Consider the following 27,836-nt stretch of genomic DNA (forward strand, 5'->3'; position numbering starts at 1 on the left):
GAGCTCTCTGGCACACAGCTCTCTGTCAGCAGACAATGCACCACAAAGTCTGGCATTCATTTGTTTAATCTAATTTCATTTAAAGTACAATATATACAATACAACATTTGAAACGATACGTGTAAAAAAATATATGTCATCTTACAATACAGTACCATTTAGAGAACAATGGAAAGTAAAACGGACACAGAAACAACATCTTAACACACTTGCTCCACTTAACGATATACAGCACATGTGAACCTGTAGTAAGGTAGCGTCGGCTTCTACGTACAAACCCAGTACAATTTCATTAGCAGAAGCTGAACAGTAATTCATAGATCCTGGTGTACAAAAGGAGTTGTTTTATCCACTGAAGATGCTTTTGTTCATGCACTTTGTACATGCTCTACCGGAAGACAACTCACATTTCAAAGAAGTCAGGACCAATCATATTCACATTTGTCACTTGAACTTCGGGGCTCGGACCCTCGCAGCCATTACAATAAAACAAACTCTGACAGTTACCGTTATTCAAGTGATCAACACACCTCTGCCTGCCCATGCAGCGAGTGTCGTATTCCTGATAAATGGACAGTTAAGATGGCCATTTATTGTCGTAAGCACCCAATCGGAGAACATTACAGTTTTTAAGTATTTCGATAATGGTCTTGTTCCAAGCTTCCTGCCAATGGCAAAGAATTTATGCAGCTTTTGTTGTTATCTTCAGGATGTAAATCCGTCCATAAATCTGCAACGTGCAGCTAGTTTAGGACGGCATCTTATTTCAAATAAAGCCAGATAATTTCCCCTCCAGATATATCTTGCCTCTTAACACCGTTGCTCAACTTCGTATCAAAGCCATCTATTACACTTGTAAAGCAGCTGCCCAGTGGTGACATCATGTGTTTATAGCTCATAAGCAGGTAATCCTAGGCGGAATTGGCAACATGGTGTGCGTCGTAAAGAATACCACACACGCAGCACATTGGAGATTCTGAGCATCATCCATTCAAACAAGATCCCCTCCGAGGAGATGATACATGCAGGTCACAGAACCATTCACCAAAATGAATAGCTGCATTCCAAGGGAAATGGTGGGGAAAAACAATAAGCCGTATTTTGAGGGGGTGGCCATTCTAATTTCATTTCAGATAGCACAGGGGGGATTTGCTGAGGAAGGATTTCGAGGCGGTGCTACGAGCCAATCTGCGAAATGTCTCGACACTGAGCGAGACCTTGAGAGAGAAAACATAGAACAGGTGGCTATCGCAACAGCAGAACAACACTTAACAAAACTGTCGCAGCATGCTTTATGAACACGATCTGTTCGCACGTCACGTTCCTAAATAACATCAGTGTTATGTAAACATTTACCTCTTTATTGCATTGTTGAGTGATTCCTTGACGCCACTTCAATGAGGAAACCAATCTGTCACTGAACATCGCTCAACGACAGATTCTAATTACGTGAACATGGAAAATGACAAGGCTATTTGTAAAGCACAGTTGTGAATTGCTTTGAGGATCATGGTGATGATGAGTTAGAATTTGCAGATGTCTACTGTGTAACATAGAGTAAGATGTGGACTTAGGACAAGGTCTTTATAGGAAAAGCCATCCGAGTTTCCCCAAAGCAGCAGCAGACAGCGTGAGCCGAGAGGAAAGCTCACAGAGAGGCAACCGTGTAGGGGCAGACACACTGGAGTTGTGTGAGCGCAACATTGGGGAAAGAACGAATTGAGATCCTATAGCTCCGGGGGAGATGTTGTTTTGCTGGTGTAGAGAGTGAGGAAAACACAGACCAATTTACTAGGTGAAAATTGTGCTGTGGTTGGAAAAAAAAGAGATCTAAGAGCACACCTTGACCATTCTTCACTGTGCAATCTAATCTCATCTCTTTGAGAAGACGGGTGAAAACAGACATTGTTCTCCTGTCAGCAGCCTGGACGGAACATACAGTCTGGGGAAGAGAGCTCGGCCTACTTCCACGCCCTCCTCGACCACAATGGAGGAGATAATTACAGCAGGGGGCAACATTTGAAACTGGAAAAAGTTGGGTGTGACATTGTGAATATCGAAGGAAGCAATGACCTCTGGTACTTTCCTGGTGGGGTTTCAAGGAGGAAAATAATTAAGGGCCAAATGGGGACATTCTCAGAGAGAAATCCCAGGGCTGCACTCCTGCAGGTTTAATTTCAGTCATGAGAAATTGCAGGAGACACAATAGTTATAATTGGATGAGAACTGTTTCTTAAAAATACTTAATTACATGTCATAACAGTTTTCTGCTCATGTATAAACACAGAGTGCTTCAAAATATTTATACAAAGCAACAGAACTGTAAAAATTTGTAAGAAATCAAGTGAGACTTGCAGCAGCTTTCTGAAGAGCCTGCAAAAACATTCTTAAAGTAAATCAATCAAATCACCCACTTATGACATAAAGTATAATACGTTATCAAGTTAGGGTCAGCTGATGTGGTTGAAAAACCATGGTACTAAATAATAAATCATTTCATTTGACAATGAAGTTTTGAAATATAAATACATTATGATATGACAAAATATGCAAAATCATATGAAAAAAAACCCTGTTTCATACTATGCTTAATGATTAACACTTGATAAAATGCATAAAACAAAACCTTCAATAACTTCCAGTTACATTCTGCTTGGCGAATGATACTAGAATTATTCTACACACTTGTTACTGTTAACTAATACCATGAAAAGAAATAAAACAAATAAGATATTAGTCTATTGCTCAGTACATTCTGACTTGCCCACACTGTCTGTGGCACTCAGCCCCGAGCCCATTCATTGCTAGTAAAGACATGAATGTTGGAAAATGGGTCACAAATAATATGTTTCATTAGAAAAATACAGAACTTTGAGGAAATGTTACTTAAGATCAGTTTAAGTAGGCTACCACATTAGTTGAACACCATTTTCAAAAGTGGATTAACGCAGATGAAAGGTACATGAGGGGATGACTCAAAATAAACTACAGTGTGCGTATGTTCATGGTTTTGGAGGGACGTGTTTTCAGGGTATGGCTACATGGCACAAAAGAAAATAGAAGAATGAGATATATGAGACTTTGGCTACACGGTGATACAAATGAAAAATGGATTTGGTCTATTTGTAGGATTTGTTGATGGTAAAAAGAGAGAGAATGTTGTAAGCCTCATCTTAGATATAAAACAATAACATAATGTGATTGTGTCACTAGAATATTATAGTTCATAAAAAACACAATACTGACTTATCAGCCACATATATGTTAAACTGAAAAGGACTATGGACTATCGAAAAGACCTATGCTGATGGACACTGAGGTTAGTTGAACAGTCCTTAAAGACTGGGAAGATGTTCCATTAAGGTTACAACTTGCAGGTATAAAAACTATTGATTGATTTAGCAATCAAAATGAGTATTAATAAATACATACAAAATGAATAAATAAACCTGAAAATTCACACATTAACAAATCATAATCATAATAAAAACCCTAGTCTCAACGACTTACTAAGAGTCTTTGTGTATAGTCCTCATTGGCTGGGAGGTTGTGTAGTCCATAAACTTATACTCCTAATAATAAGCCATTCTTTCTGACTGGCCGTCACAACGATGCGTACACACTCAATTTCAAAGGCAATCTTGTGGTCTACATCTTGAACCTCAATGTTGCCATTTTTAAACTCCCCCAATGTGATATAAGATGAACACTGTTTTCCTTTTTTAGTCCCAACCAGCTTCTCTCCCACTTCCAGAGCTCCGTGGTGAAGAAAGTCATTCTGCCGGTCGTCAGAACCAGTGGCAATCTTAATTTTACTGATTTTGGTAGATTTGTTAAAGACTATGACAAAGAAGTCTCCAGTGGATGGAGGCTTCCCCCAAAAGTATTCGTCCACTGTGCTATAAGCCTTGGTGGCGTCATAGTTTTCGAAGACGTTGATGTTTGTGTAAAGGCTGGCAGGGGGGTTGTCAGGAATGTCTATGGAGTCTTCCTCAAAGTCGTCGTCCTTCAGTTTGTTCTCCGCTCCTTTGTAAGATGAGTAGTAGCCCATGTGCTGGAAAAGCGAGGGCTTGAAGCGGATCACATCCTTCTGGGCCAGCAGACCCCTGAAGTGGATGAGGAGCCAGTCACAGGGCATCTCCTGGTAGAACATGAGCAGGAAATGAGCCAGACGTGGCAGGTCTCTGGAGTGGTACAGCTTCCCGATGTAGCCCAGCTTGGAAAACTCCAGCATCACCCAGTAGGAGCCTTCTCTGGAAGTGATCACCTTCTTCAGCACTGTCAGGAAGTTCCTGGAGCAGCGCACGTCGTCCTCTAACATCATGTAGAAGTGAGAAAGGTTCGTGCAGAAGTTGAGGAGGAACGCGTAGTCGACGTTCTGCTTCGAGCGGAAACGGACACGGTCCTCGGGCGTTATAGTTCCTTTTCAATCCATCCAGCGACGGGTAATACTCCTCCGGTGCCTGGATCACCAGGAGGCGTCCGGATATGATGTGGTGAGCAAACTTCCTGGTGATTTCCTGCACCAGGTTCTCACACCAGACCAGGTCAAAGTCAGCCAGGTGGACCACAACCACTATCTCTTTCAGTTCCTCGTAACTGGACTGATCAAAGATGGATTTGATGGTTTCGAGAAGGTAGTTCCCTCTTTTCCTTTTCACTGAAGACAGTCCAATGGTAAGATACTCTGTGGACAAAATACGAACATTTCATATTAATAAACTTAAGATTCCATGATGGCTTTGTATTATTTTAAGCTCAAGGAAGTTCTGCAGAAAATAAACTTAAATAAACTAGATGTGTGATTTTGGTGTGAAAGTTGGACATTTATCAACATATCAACAGTTTGATAAAAATAACTTCAATTTAAGATGGACTAAGTTTCCTCCATAATGATGGTATGACCATGACAACTGAGCAAAGTCTATCTGCTGCTGAAAACCATTTGATGTGGCAGAAAGCTCAGGAAAAAGACCTAAAGTTAAGATTATTACGTCAAACCATAGCTGTATGATTTGAGAAATTGTAACAGAAGTCAGTGGCTGATTGAGGATTTTTCTAAATCTGGGGCCACAATTTCGTAGAGGGGCCAATAAGAGGCCGGAGTGATCGCTGACTAGCTGCCACTGCTCCTGGAGAGATTTGTTTGTCAGTTGTTATTTCTGTTGTTTCAAGTGTAATGAACAACAGCTTACTCTGCTGTCACTTGTCTGAAGATCGGTCTACTTGATGACAACTGATGAATTCAGTAATGTCGATCTAACAATTTACCTGTTCGGTGTCTCATTGCTTTGTCCCCTCACCCCTCAGGACTTCTCCCTTCTACCCTGGAGTCTCACTGTAGCAACAATGCGGGTCAACAAGCCGCTGACACGGTTTACATTCATCTGGATCATCGTATCCATTATGTTCCACCCAGGAACACCGATACTTCAGTATACAGCGGTGGAACTTTTCCAGCTGCCACTCCGCTTCGCTGAGCCTCCACCGGCACTGCATCTTCACCCAGACATCACACGTCAACTCCGAAACAAATACACCCACCGTGGTTCCCAACGCAGCTTCGACTACGATGACACAAAACCTATACGGTCCTTCTGGTCTTCCTACCCAAGTTCTTCAGTAAAATCTAGATGGACTTCGGACCACAGCGTGCTAGCTCCCCCGGCCAGGCCAGCTAGCGTCAAGCTCGCTACCAACAATCTCGTCTTCGGACTTTTTAACACCCGCTCGCTCACCAACAAGGGACCTCTGCTCTACGATCTTCTCAACAATCATAAGTTTGATTTCTTAATGAAACGACTCCTCCTGGGTTTGGTTACATCGGTCAACCCTGTGTTACCGGTCGAGGGAGTGGTCTCGTGATACTTCACAATGAGAAGTGGAAAGTATCCTCTGTGAATGTTCCTGTGCATGTCTCATTTGGGTCTATTGCCTTACAGATAAATGGGCCAATCCCCACTATTTTAGCTGCTGTCTATCGCCCACCAAAGACCAACACTGACTTTTTAAATTACTTTTCTGCCTTTTTAACCCTCCTATGTTCCAAGTCCCCTAATATAATTCTGTTAGGTGATTTTAATCTGCATATGGACAACACTATAAACAAACTCACAAGGGATTTTACATCATGTCTTGACAGTTTTGGACTACCTACTCATACCAAAGGCCATATTCTCAATCTCGTCTGCTGTTCTGGTATAACCCCCCTTCAATGTGCTGCATCCGATCTGTCCATATCCGACCATAAACTGGTGTCTTTTAATGTCAATTGGCCAGTTTCCAGAATTCACCCACCTCGTTCCATCCCTCTCCGGAATATCAAGAACATCAATTTGTCTGCTCTCTCAAATAGACAGGACAGCCTCCCCAGCCATATCAACCTATCTACTCCGGATGACCTGGTTTCTCACTATAACAAAAAACTTCACAGTATTCTGGACAAACTTCCTCCACTAGACTAGAGTCGGACTGTTCGCTTCTCTCACTCTGCCCCCAGGTTTACCCCTGAACTTCGTCACCTGAAAACCAAAAGGTCGTCGTCTGCAGTGCCTTCATAGAAAAGCTGGTGTCACTATCCATAAAAACATGTACAATGATCACATTTAAAAACTACAAAGATCCTCTCTCCAAAGCCAAATCAGACTATTATGCCAACCTAATTCGGTCTGGCGATGGGAACACAAGAACACTATTTTCTACTGTTAATACCATCTTGCGGGCTCAAGACACTCTTGCACCTGACATGTACTCCACTGATTACTGCAACAACTTCATGTACTCTTTCAATACTAAAATTGAAACAATCCATCAGCAGCTGTCCTCTGTGAAACACACCTCTTCTGGTCCACTTCATCCATCCTCCTATGATCCTTCCTTCTTTCCTTTCTCCAGCTTTCAGTTGTGGAAATATTAGGTCTCATTCAGAAAATGTAATCTTCTACCTCTCAGCTTGATCCACTTCCTATTCACCTGGTGAAAACCTGTTCACCATCTCTGTCTTCTCTTATAACTGAAATCATTCACTCATCTCTCTCCTCTGGTCTTGTTCCGCTGGCTCCCTATCAAATACTGCACCGACTTCAAGATTCTCCTCCTCACTTCCAAGGCTCTCCACAACATGGCTCCTCCTTACCTCACTGACCTCCTTCACAACTACACACCCACCCGTACTCTCCGCGCTTCCTCCTCCATGCTCCTCACCACACCTCCTGCTCAGCTGTCTTCCATGGGGTCAAGAGACTACAGCCGAGCATTCCTCATATATTGTTTGTATTTATGTTTGTATTGTTTTTATTGTTGTGTATCTGTTTTTATTTTATTATTTGTACATGTAAGGTGTCCTTGAGTGTCATTAAGTGACTGACAGGACAGGGGCATATCCGGGGCCAATCAGATTTCAGCTGGGGCCATTGCCCCCTTCTGGCCCCACCCCAACAGAAATTATAAATGTATCGTCTAAATTTCTCTTTGTCTATCAGCAATATAAATATGAAATGTAGTTGCAGTTGAAACAGAAATAAACGTTTTGTGAATGAAGCACTGTGCACAGGAGAAGAGCTGTTTAGTCGGATGTACAAAATCTCTGTGGAGAAGTTACATTTTATGGTTGTGCTTTAAATCCCAACATCACAGATTTTTTTGTTTTAGTTCTATTCTCACTCATGTGCACAACTATGACTGAGTGGGACTCCCCAAAGCTCATGATGAAAAAAAACTTGTCAATGTAATTTCCTCTTAAAGAAACACTAAACTTACTCTTGCGGTTCAGCGGGGTTCCAGCAAGATAACGATACGTGACATTAATGGTTCCAGAGAAATTACTAAGGTCCCTGAAAGTGTGAACGTATCGTTCTGAGCTCGGAGGGTGGACTGATGCTTCCCTGAGCTGCCGCTTATCCTCTTCCTGGAACACAACGAGAGAAACACAACATTACTGCACAGCATAAACAACAGCAGGGGGTGGAGAATGGGTACAAGTTGTCATAACCACTGCAGAAAAGGAACAGGAAAGTCATCTTGAAATGTTTTACTTCTACTGTGAATAATTCGGATGAGGGGAAAAGCAGACTTTTGTCGTCTTAGAGTTGTCATTTAAATATTGTACAAACTTGAGATGATTTGTGTTTTGATGTGGCTGAGCTAACCCCCGACGTTTGGAGACAAAAGGAATCCTAAAACCCCTCCAGGCAGTTTGCACAGCCGAGTAAATGGACTTGAGAAGATCACCAGAGAGCTGCAAATGTGGACTCCCCCTTAATAATTTAAAAAACAAACACAGATAATGTACTGTGTTCACCAAGTTTTGATGGCCTCATGAATAAAAAATAAATCATCTGGATCATTTCAACTTGGGTCCATGTTATGAAAATTTAAACATGTTTCCTTTAAAAACAAGCAATTATAGAAAAGAACAACATGGGTGGAGTCAACAAATACAAGATTATGTTTGGTTCTAAAGGCATATTTGTTTTACCAGACATCAAGATGGTCTACAAGTACTAAGTGTTCAAACTAATTTTGAAAATGCTTGCAGTTAAGAAATTTAAACCTGGACAAAAGTTACGAACCAGAACGTAGCCATCCTCGATGTAGAGGTTCAGGAAGAGGAGGAAGGTGATGAGGAAGCCGAGGAAGGGAATAGTGGAGCGTTTCCTCAGACACCTCATCTTGTCCACAGATTTCCACAGCAGCCTCATGCTGTGCACCCAGTCACCAGGATCTGCACGAGAAGAAACATGAGAGACGACACGTTAGGGCCACTCGCTCAGAGCGCTGTCAGCCTGTGGTACTGCATCCACAGGCTGACAGCATCTGCATCTTATTTTGAGCATCAAAAGATGAAAAACTTACAGTGTATGACCAAGTTTGACATGATTTTCTAGAGCTTCGATCATAACTATTCTTCTTTTAATGCTGTCTGATGGGGGGGGGGGGGTCTGGCAGAGATAATGAGTCTGGCAGAGAGGTTGACCCAATACACTGATTAGCACATCACATGGGAGAAAGACTCAATGCACTACATGATGAGGATATAGATATGCTCAACAAGGGATTGCTGATGTGAATCAAATGTGTTTCTTTACTAACAACAAGGCGATCTCAGCTGACATTGGGCGTGAGGCCAGGTGCACCCATATCAAAGAGACAGAGACAAACAACCATTCACATGTATGATCGATTTTGAGTCTCCAATTAACCTAAACTACCAAATAACAGTACATTTTCACAATTATCTGGGCTTACAGCTGCGAAACAATTGGTTGCCACGCATTGGAAGCATTTCAACTCTCTCTTTATGTGCTTGGGATGAGAGATGTATCTGGACATTGTGTACTCAGAGTTGTCAACCGCTCAAGAACATGGAGTGAACAAATCAGTTATACAGGCTTGGTACTCACTCTCAATCAATAAATAGAAAAAGATGAATATAAGACAGAAGATAAGAGGGAAAAGAGACAGTTGTGTGTAAAATGGGTTATATGTTAGATACTAGGATACAAGGTTTTCAGCAAATTACTTTCATGTAACTATCAGATGTTGATATTAATCAATCAACCTTTTATAAGATTAAAATATAGAGAAAACGTCCACATCCCAGAACAAAGTACCTGTTGTCTAGTAAAGATCTTAAATTATGAATTGACTGTCACAATTAATTTGAATTCATTTTCTTTTACTCAGTTGTTTTTTAATGTATACTCTTATATATAATTTACTTTATTCTTACAAATATTAAAAAGAGACTAGTGTTGCTTCTAACCATACTTCCGCTCTGCCTAACAAGGGAGACAAAAGCTATTGGCTAGAATTTGAACTGGTGACCTCCTGTTTTTGTCACAAAGTAATTTTGAGATGCTTTCAAAGCTTTAAAAGCTATTATAAACCAACCATTAAAGAACACTAGGGCATTATGAATGATGGATGAAGAACACAAGACCAGTCTGTAGCTCCCAAGGTCTGTTGTTGAATCTTCCTCGTAAACAGCTCTTTGATGCCTTGATCAATTAAAAGCTTCTATAAATAACAAGGGACCAGGAGCAGTGGGCTGTGAGCAGGGAGTTGCAGAGAGCTGATGCACTAACTGGACACAATATCTGTCTATTGTACGCTTGTACAATCTAATGCAATCCATTTCAACATGTGCAAGAATATTTACCTCTGAGATGCTTATGATATTCATCGTTTGAGTGTATTAGAAGTGCTGACTGAACTCACTTTCATCAGTTTTGACGTTTTACAAATGTATAATAGATTTACAGGGGGTAGAGCGGGTCATCCTATAACCAGAGAGGCAGTGGTTAGACCGCAGTGTTCCAATCTGCATGCTGAAGTGTTCTTGGGGGAAAAGTGTCGCCCATAGATGCACTGTATGAATGTTTGTGTGAATGGGTAAATGGCAAAAACTGTACTGTAAAGCTCTTTGTGTGGACATCAAGACTAGAAAAGTGCTATATAAAAACAAACCATTTACTTTCTACAGGCTGTCAGAAGCAAAGGACATAAACTCATAAAGTCATTTCGTAAATGTATTTAAACCTTTAATGCAACACTATGTAAATTTCACACTGCAGCATCACTCGTGATTCTGACAATTTAAGCTACGACTATCAGTGCGTTACACACTCCTCACAGGAGATTGTACCTGATCAAAGTTACACAGAGCAAAAACAGCATGAACTAATGTTGAAGCAACTATTTTGGGGTTAAAAAGTCGCATTGTGTAACTTTACCTTACTAGAGCGTGGATACCCAACATGAGCACGTTGGGACCATTTTGGGCTGAATGGCCGACAAAAACTTTGAGATTCAGGTTCAGGTCGGGTTTGGTCACGTTTGCTAGGCTATTTACTTCATATTTTAATCTGCACGTGTCTGTTATCAGGGAAAACATCAGGCCCGTTTCAGGTTTAGCCACAAACAACAGAATGCCTGGTGGGTTTGGGTGGTGCTTGGTTAGTTTTCTGGCTCGTGGCTCGTACAGGTTTGGACTGAAAATTGCGGCTTGAGCTGCACTCTGTAACTTGCTTACATATTGTCTAGGATGTACCCAACTTCTCGCCCAATGTCTGCCGGGATTGGCTGCAACTCCTGTCTGACCCTCAAAGGATAAGCGGATGTATGGATGTATGGATGGATGTATGGATTGTTGTTTTTCCTCACCCATGTCGATTTTAAGGACAGAGAATGTTTAATTAGGATTTAGACAACTGTTAATCCCTATGAGGTGGTCTTTAACTTACATATTAAATTGCAAAGCCAATCTGACACTGACAGCTAAATGTATTCATACCAGGAGTCTTATAAGTTGCAATAAAATCTATTCCATTGACGGAACACCAGGCTCACCCACAATAGGTTTTGCAAACTCCACATAGCAACTGTTCACCCGAGACTGAGGTGAGAAAAAGCCCATAAACAGCAGCAGCAGACCACACATGTAACTATGGCGTTGGTCTTTTCTTTGCTAGCAATTAGTCATCAGCATGCGCTTTTGTGCCACTGCTGCAAAGCCCTGGAGATGCCTGATAAAATACAAACTACCTCTAAGCTCAGTTCAATGACCACTCACACATCGATCACTCGCCCCAGGAGTCAGCCTCACTTGGGTTTCAACTAGTCAATACCTCTGTGTGCACACTTGAAAACTCAAATTAACATATCCATCCATTGTGGCCTGTGAAATATCCACCTGAGAGACATGTATGGCTGTTTTTTCTTTCTTTCTTTTCAGCTGTTCTTCCTGGGGTCCACCACACACACAGTCATACATAACAGACTTTCCCCTCATCCTTAACAAAAATCGATATCTAATAATAAGTTCTAAGTTTTGTTTTTACGAATCCTGCACAATTGCCACGTTAAATTCCAAGGAAACAAGGTTATTTTATTTCTTCTTAAATGGTAGTCTTTAACAAACCTAACAGGCGTAACTTCATACAGTATATGAGCAAATCTGCAATTTGAAATCAACTATATAATAAAAACGATAATCAACTATATAATAAAAACGATAAAATGCATAGATCTATTCATCCATTATCTATACAGCTTATCCTTTGAGGATCACGGGGCAGCTGGAGCCAGTCCCAGCCGACATTGGGTGAGAGGTTGCCAGTGCATCCCAGGGCCAACATGCAGAGACAAAAAACTGTTCACTCTCACATTCCCACCTATACAGACTATTTAGAGTCTCCAATTAACCTAACAATCTGCATGTCTTTGGACTGCGAGGAAGACGAAATACCTTGAAAATACCATGAGATTTTCATGAAATGCTCTCAGTCAGCATTTGTCTGGAGTCTGCAATTTGAAAACTTACATCAAATATTTCACACATAATATTTCACCATATTTGTTACATTAAAGGAAATCTTCCAAACCACCAAACTCTCGACTAAACAATTTCGGCGCAAATTGCTTTTTACAGACTGATGAACACCACCTCATCAAGAGGAGGTGCAAGATTTGCTCATTAGCATAAAACCAATACAATTGCTACATAAGGCTGCCTGCTCCATTTTGTTTGTGGAGGAAAAGCTGATTCCCAAAAATATCATAAAAATATATTCTTATACCGAGGAGCTATGAGACCTCTGTCAAAAAAAATCTGCAAACGAAAACACCACTATTTTGACAGAGTCAGTAAAAGAGGACCCCAAACAATTAGAAAATGTTAATAGCACATCTGTCAGTGCTGTGTGGTGACACAAATGAAGAGGGAATGGTGTAGGTTAGATTAAGTTAAATGCTAAAAACGTGTCTCTATAGCAGCTGTCACCAACTCGTTGATTGCGATCTACCACTCGATCTCTAAAACCTTCACTGTGGACTCCCGAACACCCTGGACTCACAGGCTGCGGTTGCTCCGCAGATCAGCTGTGTGTCGGTCTGTTGTTCACACGCGCGTGTTGTACTGGAAGCAGAGCTGCTGGTTTATCTACTGCATTTCCCTCAATACACGTCGGATCATGTACTAAACTAAATGTCAGGAGTCTACTGTATGAAGACGTGCATCTTCCAGTCTGTCGATAACAATCAAAGCCCCTTTAGAACAAAGGAATGGATTCAGAAAGTGAAACGCTGGAGTGCTTTTACTTTGAAACGGGTTATGGAAGTGTTTTGGGAAATACATTTGAGACATTGACAGGTAAACATTGTAGTTGACTGCAGAATAAACAGAGACAATTATCTTTCACCTGAGATTTAATGTCTATCTATAAACATAAATGGTTGCAACACTTTCTGTATGCGTTTCAAAATAGAAGCACTCCAACGTTTTGTTTTTATTGTGAAATATTTGCAGGAGTCGAAGATGCACAGCTTCATACTGTATAGTACTGTTATATATTTGAGGACACAGGACTACTTTTATACAAGGAAATAGTCATATTTATGGACATATTCAAGGCAAAGCCTATGTAAAATTTGCATTGAACAGATGCTGTAAATATGAATTGATATTAATGTGAATATTGTGCATTGAATAGATAAAGTTGCATCACTGCCTTTCTTTATGTACATTTATGCTTGTACATTCAGCCTTTAACAGAAATTGCTAAATAATAAATATGACCCTCCTAAGTGGGTGTTTTGGAAGATATCAGGCTGGTAGATCTCAGTTTACATTTGGAATTAAAAAGGGATCTTGGGTTTGAAAAGAGGTTGGTGACCACTGCTCTAAAGAAAAGCAGTCCAGGACTAATATGCAAGATGGTCAATGGGAATGACAGGCACTGAGAGATTAAATATTACAGCCATTAGTAGGTGATCTTTCACTGTCAGCTGCAACAGACAATGATATTGGAAAGCGACCTACATAGAAACCTTCAGGCAACTGTCGAACTGAGAGTGTTTTCCAGCATATATTCCACCAGATATATACAGTATATGCTTCTGTGATAAAAAATATACCAGTACAAATCTATAAAACATCGCTTAGTAAATTAGTAACCTATGGCCATAAAGATATGATCAACACAATATTATATTACATTGCCAAGAATGGTCTGAATACTATATACAGGTCTGTGCTATGGTGGCATGGTATATAAAATCCATTACACTAACTATGGCTGAAGCAGAATACGTTGCGTGTTCCCAGTGAATAGCAGAGTTCAGCTGGAGAAAGCTGAGCGCAGCATGATGATGAGAAGAATCATTAGAGCCCCTCTGGAGGAATCTCAGCTACAGGCACGAGAGTCCTCCTGACACCAGCGCTCAGGTAGCTCCTGCGTCTCAATGCCTGCCTCTTTCTCTATTATGAGAACTCAACAGCAGCTCCTGCGCTCTGCACAAACATAAGCTATGTTGAGACGAACGACCCACAATGCAACTAAAAAGAATTCCCTTGCGTGATCCTGCAAGAGAGCTACAATTAACTATTGTGCTTCATGTTGGGGGGAGAGCTGATCTCTCAGATTGTCTGTCCCGTTGATACGAGACAAAGCGAGGCGCCTCTCTTGTTTCAATAATTCAGAGTATGAAGAGGATGAGATGCTCATCGTGCCAAAGGCGCAGCTGGGAAACATTGGTTGTTTCTGTTTCCCCAGATTTAACTGTGACTAAGATGCAGGGCAGAAAAACTGAATCGCCCTCCATATTTGCAGTCTACTGAATGTTCTTGGATTATGAAATAGAGTAGCTACATATACAGTATATCTAAACTAACTTGGCTGTTCACTTGTCCTGTATCAATGCTCTGGAGATACTTCAGAATTATTCCTTGTCATTAGTGAGTCAAACAGTTTTAAAATATACTGTCACTTGTTATTGTTCGTGTGCTGGACGTTGTGTGCAGAGCCTTTTATAAACAGTCTATGGTGCAGAGAGACGTTGGAAAACTTTGTGTTCATCCAATCTGGTTTATCTGCAATGACATTTTTTATATTTCAATGGTCATGTTTTTCATGAGAAGAAACTGAATTTGCTTTATTACTGTTGAGATGTCAGGCTTTTATATACGTTTAAATGATTTGTTACTAAGGTTATTCATATTTGGTGTCCAAATCGCGCCAAACTCATCACTGCACTTCCATAGGCAATTTACAATACACGTGTCATGTGTGAAGCCAGTGAGATGAACAGTTCAGGAGATAAGCCTTCCACATACAGACAGACAGACGTTTGTGGTATTAATAGGTAGATATAAATTGGCCTAAATTCACTGCAAACATACATTATGTAGTGTTCATTCTTGTGGCTTGAAGTGAAAATGTAGAAGTGAAATGGACTAAGTGTTTTTTAATGGTTGTGTCATCCTGGCACTCACACACTCACTCAGATGTCCCCTGCACCACTTCAGGACACAGCAAACTTCCAGCGGGCTGGGGCTGTTAAATATCCATTATGCTCTGTCTGTGTGAACTGGACCAAATAAACCACAACTCCACCTCTCTCCGTCGCTTTGCCCAGCCCACATGTTGTACACTTAAACTCATATCAACTGTCTGTCCTGAACTCCTTTTGAGCGACGTGCTCTCAGTAAGAGGTTAAATCCTGTTAGACTGACACAAAGGGAGCTTGGTGGCAACACAGACGAGTTTACTAGCCGCAAGGACCTCGTAAATTCAATTAGATTTTGATTCTAGAAGACTCGCAGTTTTTTAATTCAATACACTCAATGCTCTTCTCGGTTTATTGTCTATTTCTCCGCTTTGGCTGCTGTAAACAGCCACACCCTCCTAGAAGCCAGAAATTCCTAATGATTGTTACTACAGTTGCTCCTGGAAGAAATACGATGGAAAATCCCGGACCAAAAAAATCCTCCAAGGAAATTATCCTCTGGTTGTATCACATCATGAACAGAGCCTCGGGGGTTGAACATGGCTTTCAGTTGGAAATCTTCTGCCCATCAATCCCTGACGTCACAGCATGCTGAGGGCTATTACCTTGCTGTGCAGAAAGATGAGCACACGAGGGATAGAAAACGAGACTCAAAGGAATTGGAAAATTCCATGAAGAGGTCTGTGTAAACTACTCTCGAAAGGGTAAATGGTAAATGGTTTTGGTAAATGGTTTTGTATTTATATAGAGCTTTTCTATTCTTGATGACCACTCAATGCTCTTTACAGTACAGTTTTACATTCACCAATTCACACACACATTCATACAGTGCATCTATTAGCAGCACTTTGTTGTTCTATGAGGCGCAATTCAAGGTTCAGCATCTTGCCCAAGGACACTTTGGCATGCAGATGGGGAAGACTGGGGATCGAACTGCCGACCTTCAGGTTGGAGGACGGCCGCTCTACCCCTCAGGCACAGAAAACAAAAACTGTATGTTCCTAGCGTTACCCCAAAATATTCAGAACTCATGAATGAATGAACTCGATCACCCAAAAATACCCATCACAAGTTCTTAAGTCTTCAGAGTGCAGGTTTGTTTTCTTCCAACGAACAGTCCAAAGAGAGATTTGAAAACAAAATGTTCTCCTCTGTGGGTTATCCAGAAATGAAAACAACCAGTTAACAAACACTTTCAATTTAGACCACACTGTTTTTAAAATGTGAAGCAGTGATTCTGTAATAGGAAAAACGTGGATAGGAACATGTGAATAAAAGGGTAAATGGGCAATTAATACAATTTCAGAGACCAAATCTCCCACATTTCATCTTGTTATCTGTTTTACTCTTTTTCCCCCGGGCATCCTGCACCTTGAAGATACACGGCTCTGCACAAATAATCAATTAAGCCTGCAGATTTGTGGGGATTCAGCAGTTGCTTTGTGTCAGTGCCTTCAACCATCAAACCACTTCTCCTGCTCGATGATAAGTCCAAAAACCAAAGGGTAACCAAAAGACAATCAGCAAATTCCCATGTCCGATGGATAAATAATCACTAGTCTCATTGTTTCACCATTAGATATACTGCAGTTTCTATTTGAGAAGTAGGTTTTATACATTCTTTTTTCAATACCCCAGTTCTTTTGTGTTCCAGGCAGAAAGTACCTTGGCAAGCTATCTCTGCATTCATCCTCAATGTCGCCCATGCATCTCTGGCAGCCCACATGAGGTGACTGATCCAGGAATTGTCTCCATCTCCCCTGTTACACCCACTCCCTCTGACGGTGGAATCTGATGGTGGCAGGCTTGAAATGGAAAACAAGGATCGCCCTAGTGTGGAGAGGGCAATTATGTTCTGGCCTGATGTGCAACCTAATGTGAAGAATTCTATATCGCACAGAGGAAAAAAAGGAAAAAAATAAAACAAAGAACGAAACAAAAGGCCTTCCATTTGTAATGGCCTGACTTCTGCAGAGCAGAGGCAGTCCTCCTGCATGCCAACGATACCGGGGCTTCTGTCGAGAGGGGAGTGAGGAGCAGAGGAAATGGGGAAAAAGGTATCAGGATTGAGGAGGCATTCCTGACTGACATGCCACAAACATGAATCGAGTTCCACAGTAATTTCACATTCCATCTTCCCAAGGTTGTTCGTCAAAAGTCATTTCCACTAAAGTGTCAGGATGCTTTGGACAACATGTGCTGAGGACTGAACCAGCAAATATATTAATCTGAAAGGAAAAAAAATGAATTGATTGACGAATCCATTCCTTTTAATTCCAGCAAGGCACTGAGAAAGGCAGAATAATGAAGATGAGATTTGAAAAAAAAAAATGTCCTCCTTCGGGAGTCTTGGGTCCTCACAACATTGAGTCCCTCCATGCGTTATTCAGAAATCAAATTAACCTTTTAACAAACAATTTTCTTTCCGGCTTGAATCAACTCTCAACTGTCGATTGAGGCAAAAGTGTTTTCAAAATGCGAAGCTGTGTTTCCTGTAATGGGAAAACCGAGATGGGAAACTGTGAATAAAGAGAAAGAGATTAATAAAATGGGCAGCAAAAAGGAATTCTCCCACATTTCAGAGTGTTATCTGTTTTACATTATTTCCCTGGGCATCCTGCACCTTGCAGATACAGCCCTGCACAAATAATCAATTAAGCCTGCAGATTTGAGGGGACTCAGCAGTTGCCTTGCTTCAAGCATTCAGCCACTTTCAATGGACTTTCTGTCTCGATAAAAAGCCGAGAGTAACAGAGGCTTTCTTGATAACAAAATTGAGGCCCAGGGTGGAAGAATAAATCCCCTTATAATGAAGTAGCTGTTTTGTTATTAAATCAAATTGGTCAAATACTTACCAATTACTACATTTATAGAGCTTGCCACACAAATTCTTAGCGACCCTTGTCAGACATCCACGCCCCCTATAGAAACACGGATCATCAAACACGAATCAAACACGAATTATCTTTATTATTGGGATGCATTGGGGAATTGTCAGTGAGTGCTATCAATAGACAGAGTGGTGGATTACAGCCTGAAAGCTGTGTTAGAGTGAGATCCACCATGTAATGCCTGTAAACCCAGTGTGTCACAACAGCCAATGGTGTTTGAGGTTGATGACCTGTCATCTCCACAAAGGTAATCTTCCAAAGGGAGTCGTCATGTTATTTAAGGTGACAACACTAACTCTCATTCTCCTCTGTTTTTTTTCTCGCGCCTGTAAGCTGCCAAATGGTTGTCTGATCATAAAATGGCCACAGACGTGGTGGGCTTTACCAATCCCAGCTTCATCAAACTCCAGAGGCCAGACAACTGCAACAAGGACCCAAACAGATGTGCCACCCCACCACAGCAGCAGCCGCGCCACCCCCTGTCGCCTCCCTGTGCTTGGCCTGTCACCGCTGTCAGCAGCTTTAGCTCACTCACTCTAATGGGAGGAGGAGGTGTTGTGGGGAGGGCGGTAGAAGGGAGAGAGTCTGTGTGCGTGTTTGTGTACTGAATGTGATGTGTTCCCCATGGACACACTGTCCTAGTGCGCTGCCCCCCCATCCTGTTCACCACCACCACCGGCACCACCAACCGCCACCACTACCACCGCCATTGCCCTCAAGGGAGTAACATTGACACTTCCAGCTGTTCTCCCAGAAGGAACCTGTATGCAAGACAAGCCTTGGAGCATTACAAACCAGCCAGTCAGCCTGTCAGGCTCCGTGATACAAGAATATTCCGATGTGCTGCCAAACAGCCCCTTCTATCCCCGCTGGTCCCAGTGTCCTTCCCTTTGTAAGCTCACACAGTGATAAGAGAGTGCCTTGTTCTCAGTCCAGGATGTGTTGGACACATCAAGGAAGCTTTTCAATGCATCAGCATTAAGGCTTGTTTGTTTCTAGGAAGCAGCACTGGCACAGGTGGTGCAAGGTACTAGAGAACAATCTCATGAAATATTGAGCACGCGCCACATGTTGATGCTGGCTTCAGAGCAATCAAGCATCAACACACTCCAAACAAATGGCTGTGGCTCCTTTGCTGTTGCAGTATAATCATCAAGATCATCCAGCCTGGTCCGCAATTGAAATGTGGCTGTGAAGAGCTTTGTCCGATCGGTCCATATCTTTCTGCCATTTGATTTCTTTTAACTTGGCTGGAGACATGAAGGCCTCATATCCCTTGGAGCTGTGAGTGGCCCTGCACCACAGCAATCCATGACTGCACAATTCAAATGAGAGGAAGACCGCATTTATCATGAAAAACAACTGAGTGCAATCAAACAGCGTAACGTACTGATGATGAGGCAACTTCTCGCTTCGCCGTGGAGAAGTGCTGAGAGGCTCTCCCACTCTGCAGTGGTTTACTTTGATGGAGAGAGTCACCAACAGCCTCAAAGAGAAAGAGTCTGAGCATCCGTTAGCTACTAAAGCCTTGTAAGCTGATGTACTTCTAGAGTGTTGTATGGGTTGTTTACGTTGGAGGTCAGTGGCGAATATGACAGCCCTTTGTCGTTCCAGCTGCAGTGAGCATTATAATGAGGACGGGAGGTGTGAGAAATGCTTCATACTGTACGTGAGCCAGCCTCTCCCAGGCCCTTCCAAGCAGTTAGCACTTTGACCCAGATTAACGCTCTGCCAGAGGTGCACTTGGGAGGGTTGTCGATGGAAGACTGCGATTCTGTCGACTTATTTCCACTAGAAAACACACGCGACATGTGTATGCCCCCTGTACACATGCAGACCCATGCATATGGTCTCCATTTCTTCAACATCCCTTGTGTGAGGTTGTGAAACTGCAGCTGGTGATATGAATTATTACCAACATCTGAGACACAAGATGATTAGTATGTGAAATTTGTGAAGTACTCTCTAGGCCCTAGAGTCTAGGGCAAAGATATTCAATTAATTCTTTGTTATATCACATTCGGCTAATGGACTGTGTGTCTCCCTGACTTCAAACTCCCTGACTGCCCTCTACGCCTGACGTCATGTGTCATAAACATATGCTGCTGCTCCCCCAAGGCCATTTTCTACATTAAAAGCACAGACCCACGTGAATTAGCAGACAACAGCCTGTCGTCTACTTTGTGGGGGGGAAAAAAACTGGACAGTGGCTATGGGCATGAGGAATAAAAAGAAGAGGACCATTGTAGAAAGAAATCCCCTCTCCTTCTGTTCGTCTCCATTTGTGAGGCAGGAAAAAGGAAGATGAGACTTGGCTCTGCCCTAAAAGCACTTAAAAAACCAAGGTCACCTCCTGGTCAAATCTGTGAAATGAGAAAATGGCTGAAGGGGCAATAGGCCGGTAGCAGATAACATGAGAATGCACTATCTCCTCCCTACACATTTAGTGCAGGAAGGGATGGGGCACTCGCAGGCTTTTCAAAAGGCTCCATGTTGAAGTGAGGACTGGAGACTCAATAAGAGGGCCCAGTTTCACCCAGTATGACAGCGCCTACATTGAAGTGCTCTTAGGGAATGAGCTTTTTGGTCAAGTGGAGAGTACTGGCTGTAAGCTTACAGAACTGGGTTTTGAATTTAATCACATACAAAGTACTCAGGTAGATTTCCACATGCAGCATTTTACTTCTTTTTAATTTGAGGCATTTTAATGTAATAAGAGGTCAATATGAACTATAATGTCTTTAAGGTGCTAATCAGAGTAGTAAAACTTGAAATGATGTTATCAGAGGGCAATGTTTCAAGGTTGTATATTGACACTGAATATATCCTGACACTGTAGGCTTTATAAATATATATATATATATATATATGTACAACTCAAATTACAAATAGCTTGCAGCTGTGACTCATAACCTATAAACCCTTACACACAGGAATAGTATCACCTCAGGTCCCACTGTGATTTTTAATAACTGCAATAATGTCTGTATTTTAATAATATGTGACTCAGCAAAGTCCATGACGTGTAATGGAAAATCTCCACCACAGACTCTATCAGCAAGCAGGATTCATCATACAGCGTCTCAGGAATCTTCAGATGTGCTCATAATTTTTTCTTTTTACTTTTTAAAATTCTAATGGGTAAAGTGGAAATGATGTCTAAATATTAAGTTGGTAGCATATAAGGTAGAAATTTAAGGGTAGAATTTAAAGCTAAAGCCACTGTTTGCTAGGTGTCAAATCTGAAGACAAAAGCTAATGATAGACAACATGCAGTTTAATTGCTCAGGCACTGGTGGAGACCAACACAGAGGTTGAAGTAGAGTGTAAAGTGGCTGAACAGAAACACAACTTCAGGGAGATGATAATGTTGCTATAAGTCTACTGGATGTGTAAGTTCACAAACGTTCAATAACACTTCAACTACAGCAACGTATAGAGGGCAATGGAATATTAGAATTACATATAAGTACCAATATATCACAAACAGTAAAGCAGGAGTCTAGCATTTTCCTCATTATAGATACAGTTGAAAATAAAACAACAGTGTTTGAAATAAGAGTTATGCTTAAATGAAAAGAGAGCAAAATAAGCTTGGCAGAATTACTGAGTTCAAACCTTTCAAAAAGCAAAAATAAAGATGTACAGCACAATACCTTAGTTGAGAAGCACATGTTTCCTGCCGACCTCACCAGCATTGAATACTATTGTTCTCTGCTAAGTATTGACTACCTATCCCAGGACTAAACTGATGGGAGAATATCCTATATCCCTGCATCGTCGGAATACTCCCAAGTCTCCAGCATTAATATTTGATGAGAGATGTGTGGGATGGCCAATCACTAATAGACATTTATCTCCCATACCCCTGACTGGGCAGCCCACAGTGAGCCTCTCCTCTGGTTATCAAAAAAGAATGTTTAAAAAGCCCCTTCAAGAGAATCATTGATACTGCTCTAATGTATGTGGGGAGGATTATTGATGCTGCACACTGAACATGCATTCGGATTTAACATCTGATACAAAATATTTCTTTAAATCAATGATTTTACCTTAAAATAATGGCTTTAAAATAATCTTGATGGCACATTCATTTGTAATAGGGAGAACAACCCTTCCAAAATCTGTTCTTGCAAGTAACTTGAGTGAGACGTGTTGAAATCAAGCCCAGCAAGTTCAAGAGTAATAGCCAACGGTAGATCAGCCAAAAGACGGACCAATCATAAAATCCAGGGGAAGAGGATGGACCTTTCAAAGGGGTTTGGTGTGTTTATTTCTTACAGCAACAACAATTCCAGTTCAAGAAGCTGGGAATTGTAATCAACATAAATAACTTATCACAATTGATAAGCTTATTGTTCTTTTGTTCCTTGTCAGCAGGACAGGGGCACAGTTTTTTTTAAATAAAACCAGTCACTTACTAAGAATGCTAACAATAAATATGATAATTAGTTAATAATTTCTATTTCCTAAGTTTTTTGAAGTTCACAATGTGCTTAAAAAAGGAACAATTTAAAAAATATCTTCAATAATGTGTGGCTTTGCTCAAAGCTTTAGCGCTAACAGTAGACAAGGAATGACTTAAATGTGAATCTTACTGAGAGAAGAATGTTGTGTTGAAATTGTGGCCCCTAAATGGCTCCTGATTTTGAAAAATCTTAGGCTGCCCTTTTCCACGTGTGGCTGTAGAAGCCGCTGTTGCTCGACAAAAGTTGAATAATGTTGCCTTGAATCTTGCATTTAAATTTCACTATCCCCAGCAAAATAATAATATGCAGCCTAATTTTTGGACATCTGGCCTGCCTGTGTTAGTTGTGTCTGCCCCCCCGCCCCCTGAGTCTCCAGGAACACATCCATTACATTAATTAGCTATTCTGGGACTTAAAGTCTGTACCTATTCAACCTTAATGACCCTGTTCGTGCCACAGCAACATTACAGCGTTCAGCAAATTTCAGTGGTCACTGCTCACACCTTGAGTTTTCCATCATCAGCCTATTATTTTATAACCTTGGTTATGAAAAACACTGTGGCATTTGTGATGACATAAATGAGCTCTCAGGTCCTCATAAAAACCCTATTCTAATTCCACCCTTTACATGGCGCTGCTGCTGAGCAATGTCTTCATCGTTGTTAAACTATAACAGCTTCCTCTGTTCTACAAATAACGAGACTGGAAAATTGGACTGGAAATTCCTGCTGCAGAACACAGGGACCTTTGAAGGCAAGAAAGTAAACCACCCATCAAAGAGCATTATATTGTTGGATAACTGTATCAATCAATAAGTCTATTAACCCCTGCAGGTCTATCGCAAAGAAAGTCTATGTAATTGAACCCTGAATCACTTCTTGTAGGTGCACAGAAACCAATAGTAAATAATAACACAAAAGCTCAGTGTCTATGCTATATAGCTTTTTTCTGTCACTTGTGCTGGAAACTCTGGCGGCATTTGACTGCTATAATCACATACAACTAATTGAGGCACTGGACCGACAGCAACACAATTACACTTTAATTAACCAGGGTTTTACTGTTCAGTGACATTTATGGTCTGAGCGATAAGAATGTCTTCCCAAAAAAATGGCACTGGATAATTCCCCAGGTCTGACTTGGTTTTGTCCTGCAGAAAATCATCTAGAATCAGCAAACAGTCAATAAAAGGCTGTACAATTCACTCTACATCATTTGCTAATGTAACATATACTGTTACTTCTGTGTCAAAATGTTAATTGCTCCACTTTACTGAGTTAGATGTAGACATGTTGATAATTACTCTTTTTTTAAAGCCCCTTTGCTTGTCGTTTCTGACTGATGATAGATCCGTCATTAACCCCGCTGAGGTTAATGAGAATAATAATTAATAATGATCTATCTGTGCACTACAGCTCAGTGAAATGATGCCTCTTGTTTTGGGTTGTGTAGCCAAAGGGACTGTTTCTCTTAGAATTGCAGTTGTCTGCAATTACTTTTGAGGTGGAGCTGTTGCTGTCAGTTTGAGATGCTGACAAAGGATGCCCTTTGCCTTTGAAGTAGTTCATCTTGCCTCAGGTAAAAGAGCCCATAACTTGGCAAAAAGGAAAACTTTTTGTTTGGTTCCCAGCCTCAGGCAGGCTTTCAAACCAAGTGGGCTCCTCTGATGTTGAAATATACACATTACACATACAGAATAGTATGTCAAAGGAAGAAAAAAAAAGAGAGGGAGAAACTCATCCCTATTCATTTCAAAGTGCAACTAGACCACTCTATCAAGAGAGTGTGCTTCACATATTCCCCTACCTTTTGAAATAGCAAATCAGCATCCAGTAAAAGCTTGTCTGTGTGCATTATTAATGCCACTAGAGTGGAGGAGGTAGTCAAGAATACATGCTGCATCCATATCTTCACCTGGAACCATGGGAAACAAAAACACTTGCATCCCGTGCAGCATTTTAACTGTGAAAACACAGACTGTGAACTATTTACATATTTGTAATCATGATTATTAGTTACAAACCCATTAGACACAAAACAAATTAATACCAAAGACTTGAGTAAATTAACTGCAATATTCTCACTGAAGGTGAAAGACTTGTTTTCAGCAGGTTCCCAAATGTATTCCACAGACACAGCCATTCTCTCTCACCTCCAGCTGAGAGGTTCTCGTGTTTATTATTCAGCGCAAGTCGGCACACCAGCCCGGCTCCACCTTTGGCTCATTTCCGAACAATTTTCAGCCTTCCTGTAAAATGAATATGCATTGCCTTTGCAGTGAATCCATTTGCAAGACAGAATGATAATGAAGAGAAAGTGCTTTCAAAAAAACCCAATTAATCTCATGTAAAACGGCTGCTCAATGCTCCTAATGAGATGCCATTTTAATAAGCGCGTATGTAGTACAACAAAGCCATTTGGAAAACATTATTGTTTATTTGTTTGATGACATGCAGGCAATGGAACGGATTGGATTTCGTGAAAAATAAAAACACTTATCAATGTTTGATGCAAAGGATATGCACCTTTTAACTGGCGATGTGCAACCTGAGGTTATTACAGAAGCAGAAGTGCACAGAGAGTGTGTATTCATGTGTATTTTGTATTTTCAGCAGCCTTTACAAAGCTGCATCAACATTAAACAGCTTCTTATTGAAAATAACCTTGAGCACTAAGCAATCTTGAGGAAATCCAGTTTGTCTCCATAGGAGGAAGCTGCTCTGAAATTGACACAAATTTAGATGGAAAATATTTATGGGAACCTCATAAACAGAGCTCAGTGCAGGCACAACCTAATTTCTTTTTTATTGCACCATGAAATACACCTTTCAGAGGCTGCAGCTTGGGCACGTATGAGGGGGAAGCCGAATGGTGTCGGACTAAGAGCCAGGCTTTGTCAAAGCTTGGGGAAAACTGTTGAGAGATGGATCAAATTTGAGGGGTAATCGGTGGCTTGTAAACAACACTGCTTTCAGAAGAAAACAAATCTACTTGTTATCGACTGAAAGCCTGCAGACTGCATCTCTGCCTGCTTGAATGTGTTTACTTATTCATCAAGGTGGTGAGGGCCAGCTACTTTCTCAAACTCGAGGTCCCAGCGGTTATCCTTTTCCTGCTGTCCGACAAGAGGTGCAGACCCGATTAAAGATGCATGGTGACCAGTGAGTTGAGCTTAAAGTTCTCCAAGATTTGCGCGGCCCTCATCAAATATTCATGACCTCTACTGTGTGTGCAGTCTTTGGCACATGCAGGTTATGCAGCTTTTTTGTCTGCATGTGCATCTGTGTTTGTCAGTGTAGGCACTGTATGCTCATCTGCTATTCACAAAGAATAGGGAGGATGGGTGGTTGGCAGGTTAACGCAGATGTAGAGGGGGTCTTCCTATTATCTTAGCTTGAAGGTTACTCCACGAAAAGTGAGGCAAAGATGTTATTCAGTGCTACTGGGTGGTGAGGTACCTCATGTTGTGCTTTCCGCCCTGTATTATCTACACGGAGACACTCGCAGAACAAGAGGCAATGAGCGTGTACTGAGCAAACTGTGCACTGAAATTAATACGTGGAGAAGACACAAAAAAAGGCTCCTGGGTCTCACTGAGTATTCATGAGCAATGCAATCATACAAATCAGAGGGACGTCTTTGGGTAAGCTCAAAGGTTAGCGAAATAGATTTGTGGTTAGATCAAATCTTCGACCAGCCGGATACACTCCCTGGAATCTGCTGCTATTGTCTTCAACACCTACGGTATTCCTCGGCTGCTAACAGTGGGAGATGTGTTCATGCCAGGAAGCTGTCAGGTGTGCTTGTGTAAGAGTGGGAGAATGTGAAGCACCTTTAAGGACATCTAAGCTGGATTTTGGACACAGAAAGCCTTTTAACAAATAGGGAAAAAGGCCTCTAAACAGCTACATGATAGTATTTAGCGTTTTTACCTAACAAATAATTGCCAGAGTAACAAGTGTTTAAAGCTGGTTACTTTATGAGGTGACAACTTCGGACTTGTCAATATTTCTTGTTTTCTGTTTCTATACGATATCATTTCTAAGCAGCCAAGACAGCTGAGATCTTTTTGTTCTGGGATGGAACAGTTTTCAAATGTCAAATGTTGGTAGTGGTCACAAGATAATGTCACATACTTAATTAGATATGTGCAAGAAGTTGTCCAACCTGAACTATGTAGTACTGAATCTGATTACTATGTAGTGCTGATTACAAACATGTAGTAATAAGCTGCAGATGACCTATAGTGACAGTCTCTATATGTGTGATGTAATTATGCAACAATTTGTATACATACAATTGTTATTGTTTATGTGTTCATTTTGTGCACATACTTTTAAACTAAACTAAACTAATTAACTAGCTTAAAACTTTGAAAGATCAAGCCTCAATTATATTTCTCTGTCATAAGGTTTGATAATACATTTTAAAAAATGCTAGATAAGATTAGTTTAGATTAGATAAAACCGGGTAATTTTCAATTTGTACAACAGCAGGCAGGTCAGAATGACAAGAGAATAAAGAAATCTAAAAAGAACAATAGAATAAAAATAAAGAATTAAAGTTAAATACAAAAAATGCTGAGTATGTACATTATATACACACAGGATGATCGTACAAAACTTTTGCCATCAGTTGGTTTTGAACCCACAACCACTTATTCACTGTTCAAGTGGTTCTACCAACTGAGCTAAATCGGAATGTTAATTAATTAATTAATGTTAATAAATTGGCCAATATATCTGTGTCTACATTTTTTTACCTCCTAATATCTGTATCGGCATCAGCCCCAAAAAATCCATATTGGTCGGGCACTACTTTTATCTTGTTAACTTGAATCAAAAATCTGCCTAAAAGTACAAACATTTTATGTTGGTTGTAGGTTGTGGAACGTAAGTATCTTTGTTAGAGGGGCTCTTAGTACTGGAATACGCTCACTCATGTAAAGATGAGATGTAGCCTCAGTAAGCAAGAAGGATGCAGGGGCCCTAAAAGTTACTAATAGCAATGAGAAATGATTTTAAGTTTCAGTTTCAGTTTCTTTGCTTATAATAAATATATCCCTAATATAACAGCGTAGAGACATGCATGTACCATGTATCATATGGAGATGAGACATTTATTTATACTGGACACATCTATCTGATTCGTTTCAATTCCGTCACTGAGATAAATTTGTATTTTACCTTTG

The 27,836-nt window shown here is 40.9% G+C and overlaps 1 protein-coding gene across 1 annotated transcript in view; it reads right to left on the minus strand.

Moving 5' to 3' along the window:
• Nucleotides 1-50: 50 nt before the first annotated feature.
• mgat4c (mgat4 family member C) overlaps nucleotides 51-27,836 on the minus strand; it is a 99,684-nt gene continuing 71,898 nt past the window's right edge. Inside the window, 4 exon segments of the mRNA XM_047339729.1 lie at nucleotides 51-4,412; nucleotides 4,414-4,687; nucleotides 7,759-7,906; nucleotides 8,571-8,722. Of these exon segments, the coding sequence (XP_047195685.1) occupies nucleotides 3,533-4,412; nucleotides 4,414-4,687; nucleotides 7,759-7,906; nucleotides 8,571-8,699 (1,431 nt within the window). The 5' untranslated portion in view covers nucleotides 8,700-8,722 and the 3' untranslated portion in view covers nucleotides 51-3,532.

This window comes from Hippoglossus stenolepis, chromosome 5 (assembly GCF_022539355.2).
Source record: "Hippoglossus stenolepis isolate QCI-W04-F060 chromosome 5, HSTE1.2, whole genome shotgun sequence".
In the NCBI taxonomy this organism is placed as follows: Eukaryota; Metazoa; Chordata; class Actinopteri; order Pleuronectiformes; family Pleuronectidae; genus Hippoglossus; species Hippoglossus stenolepis.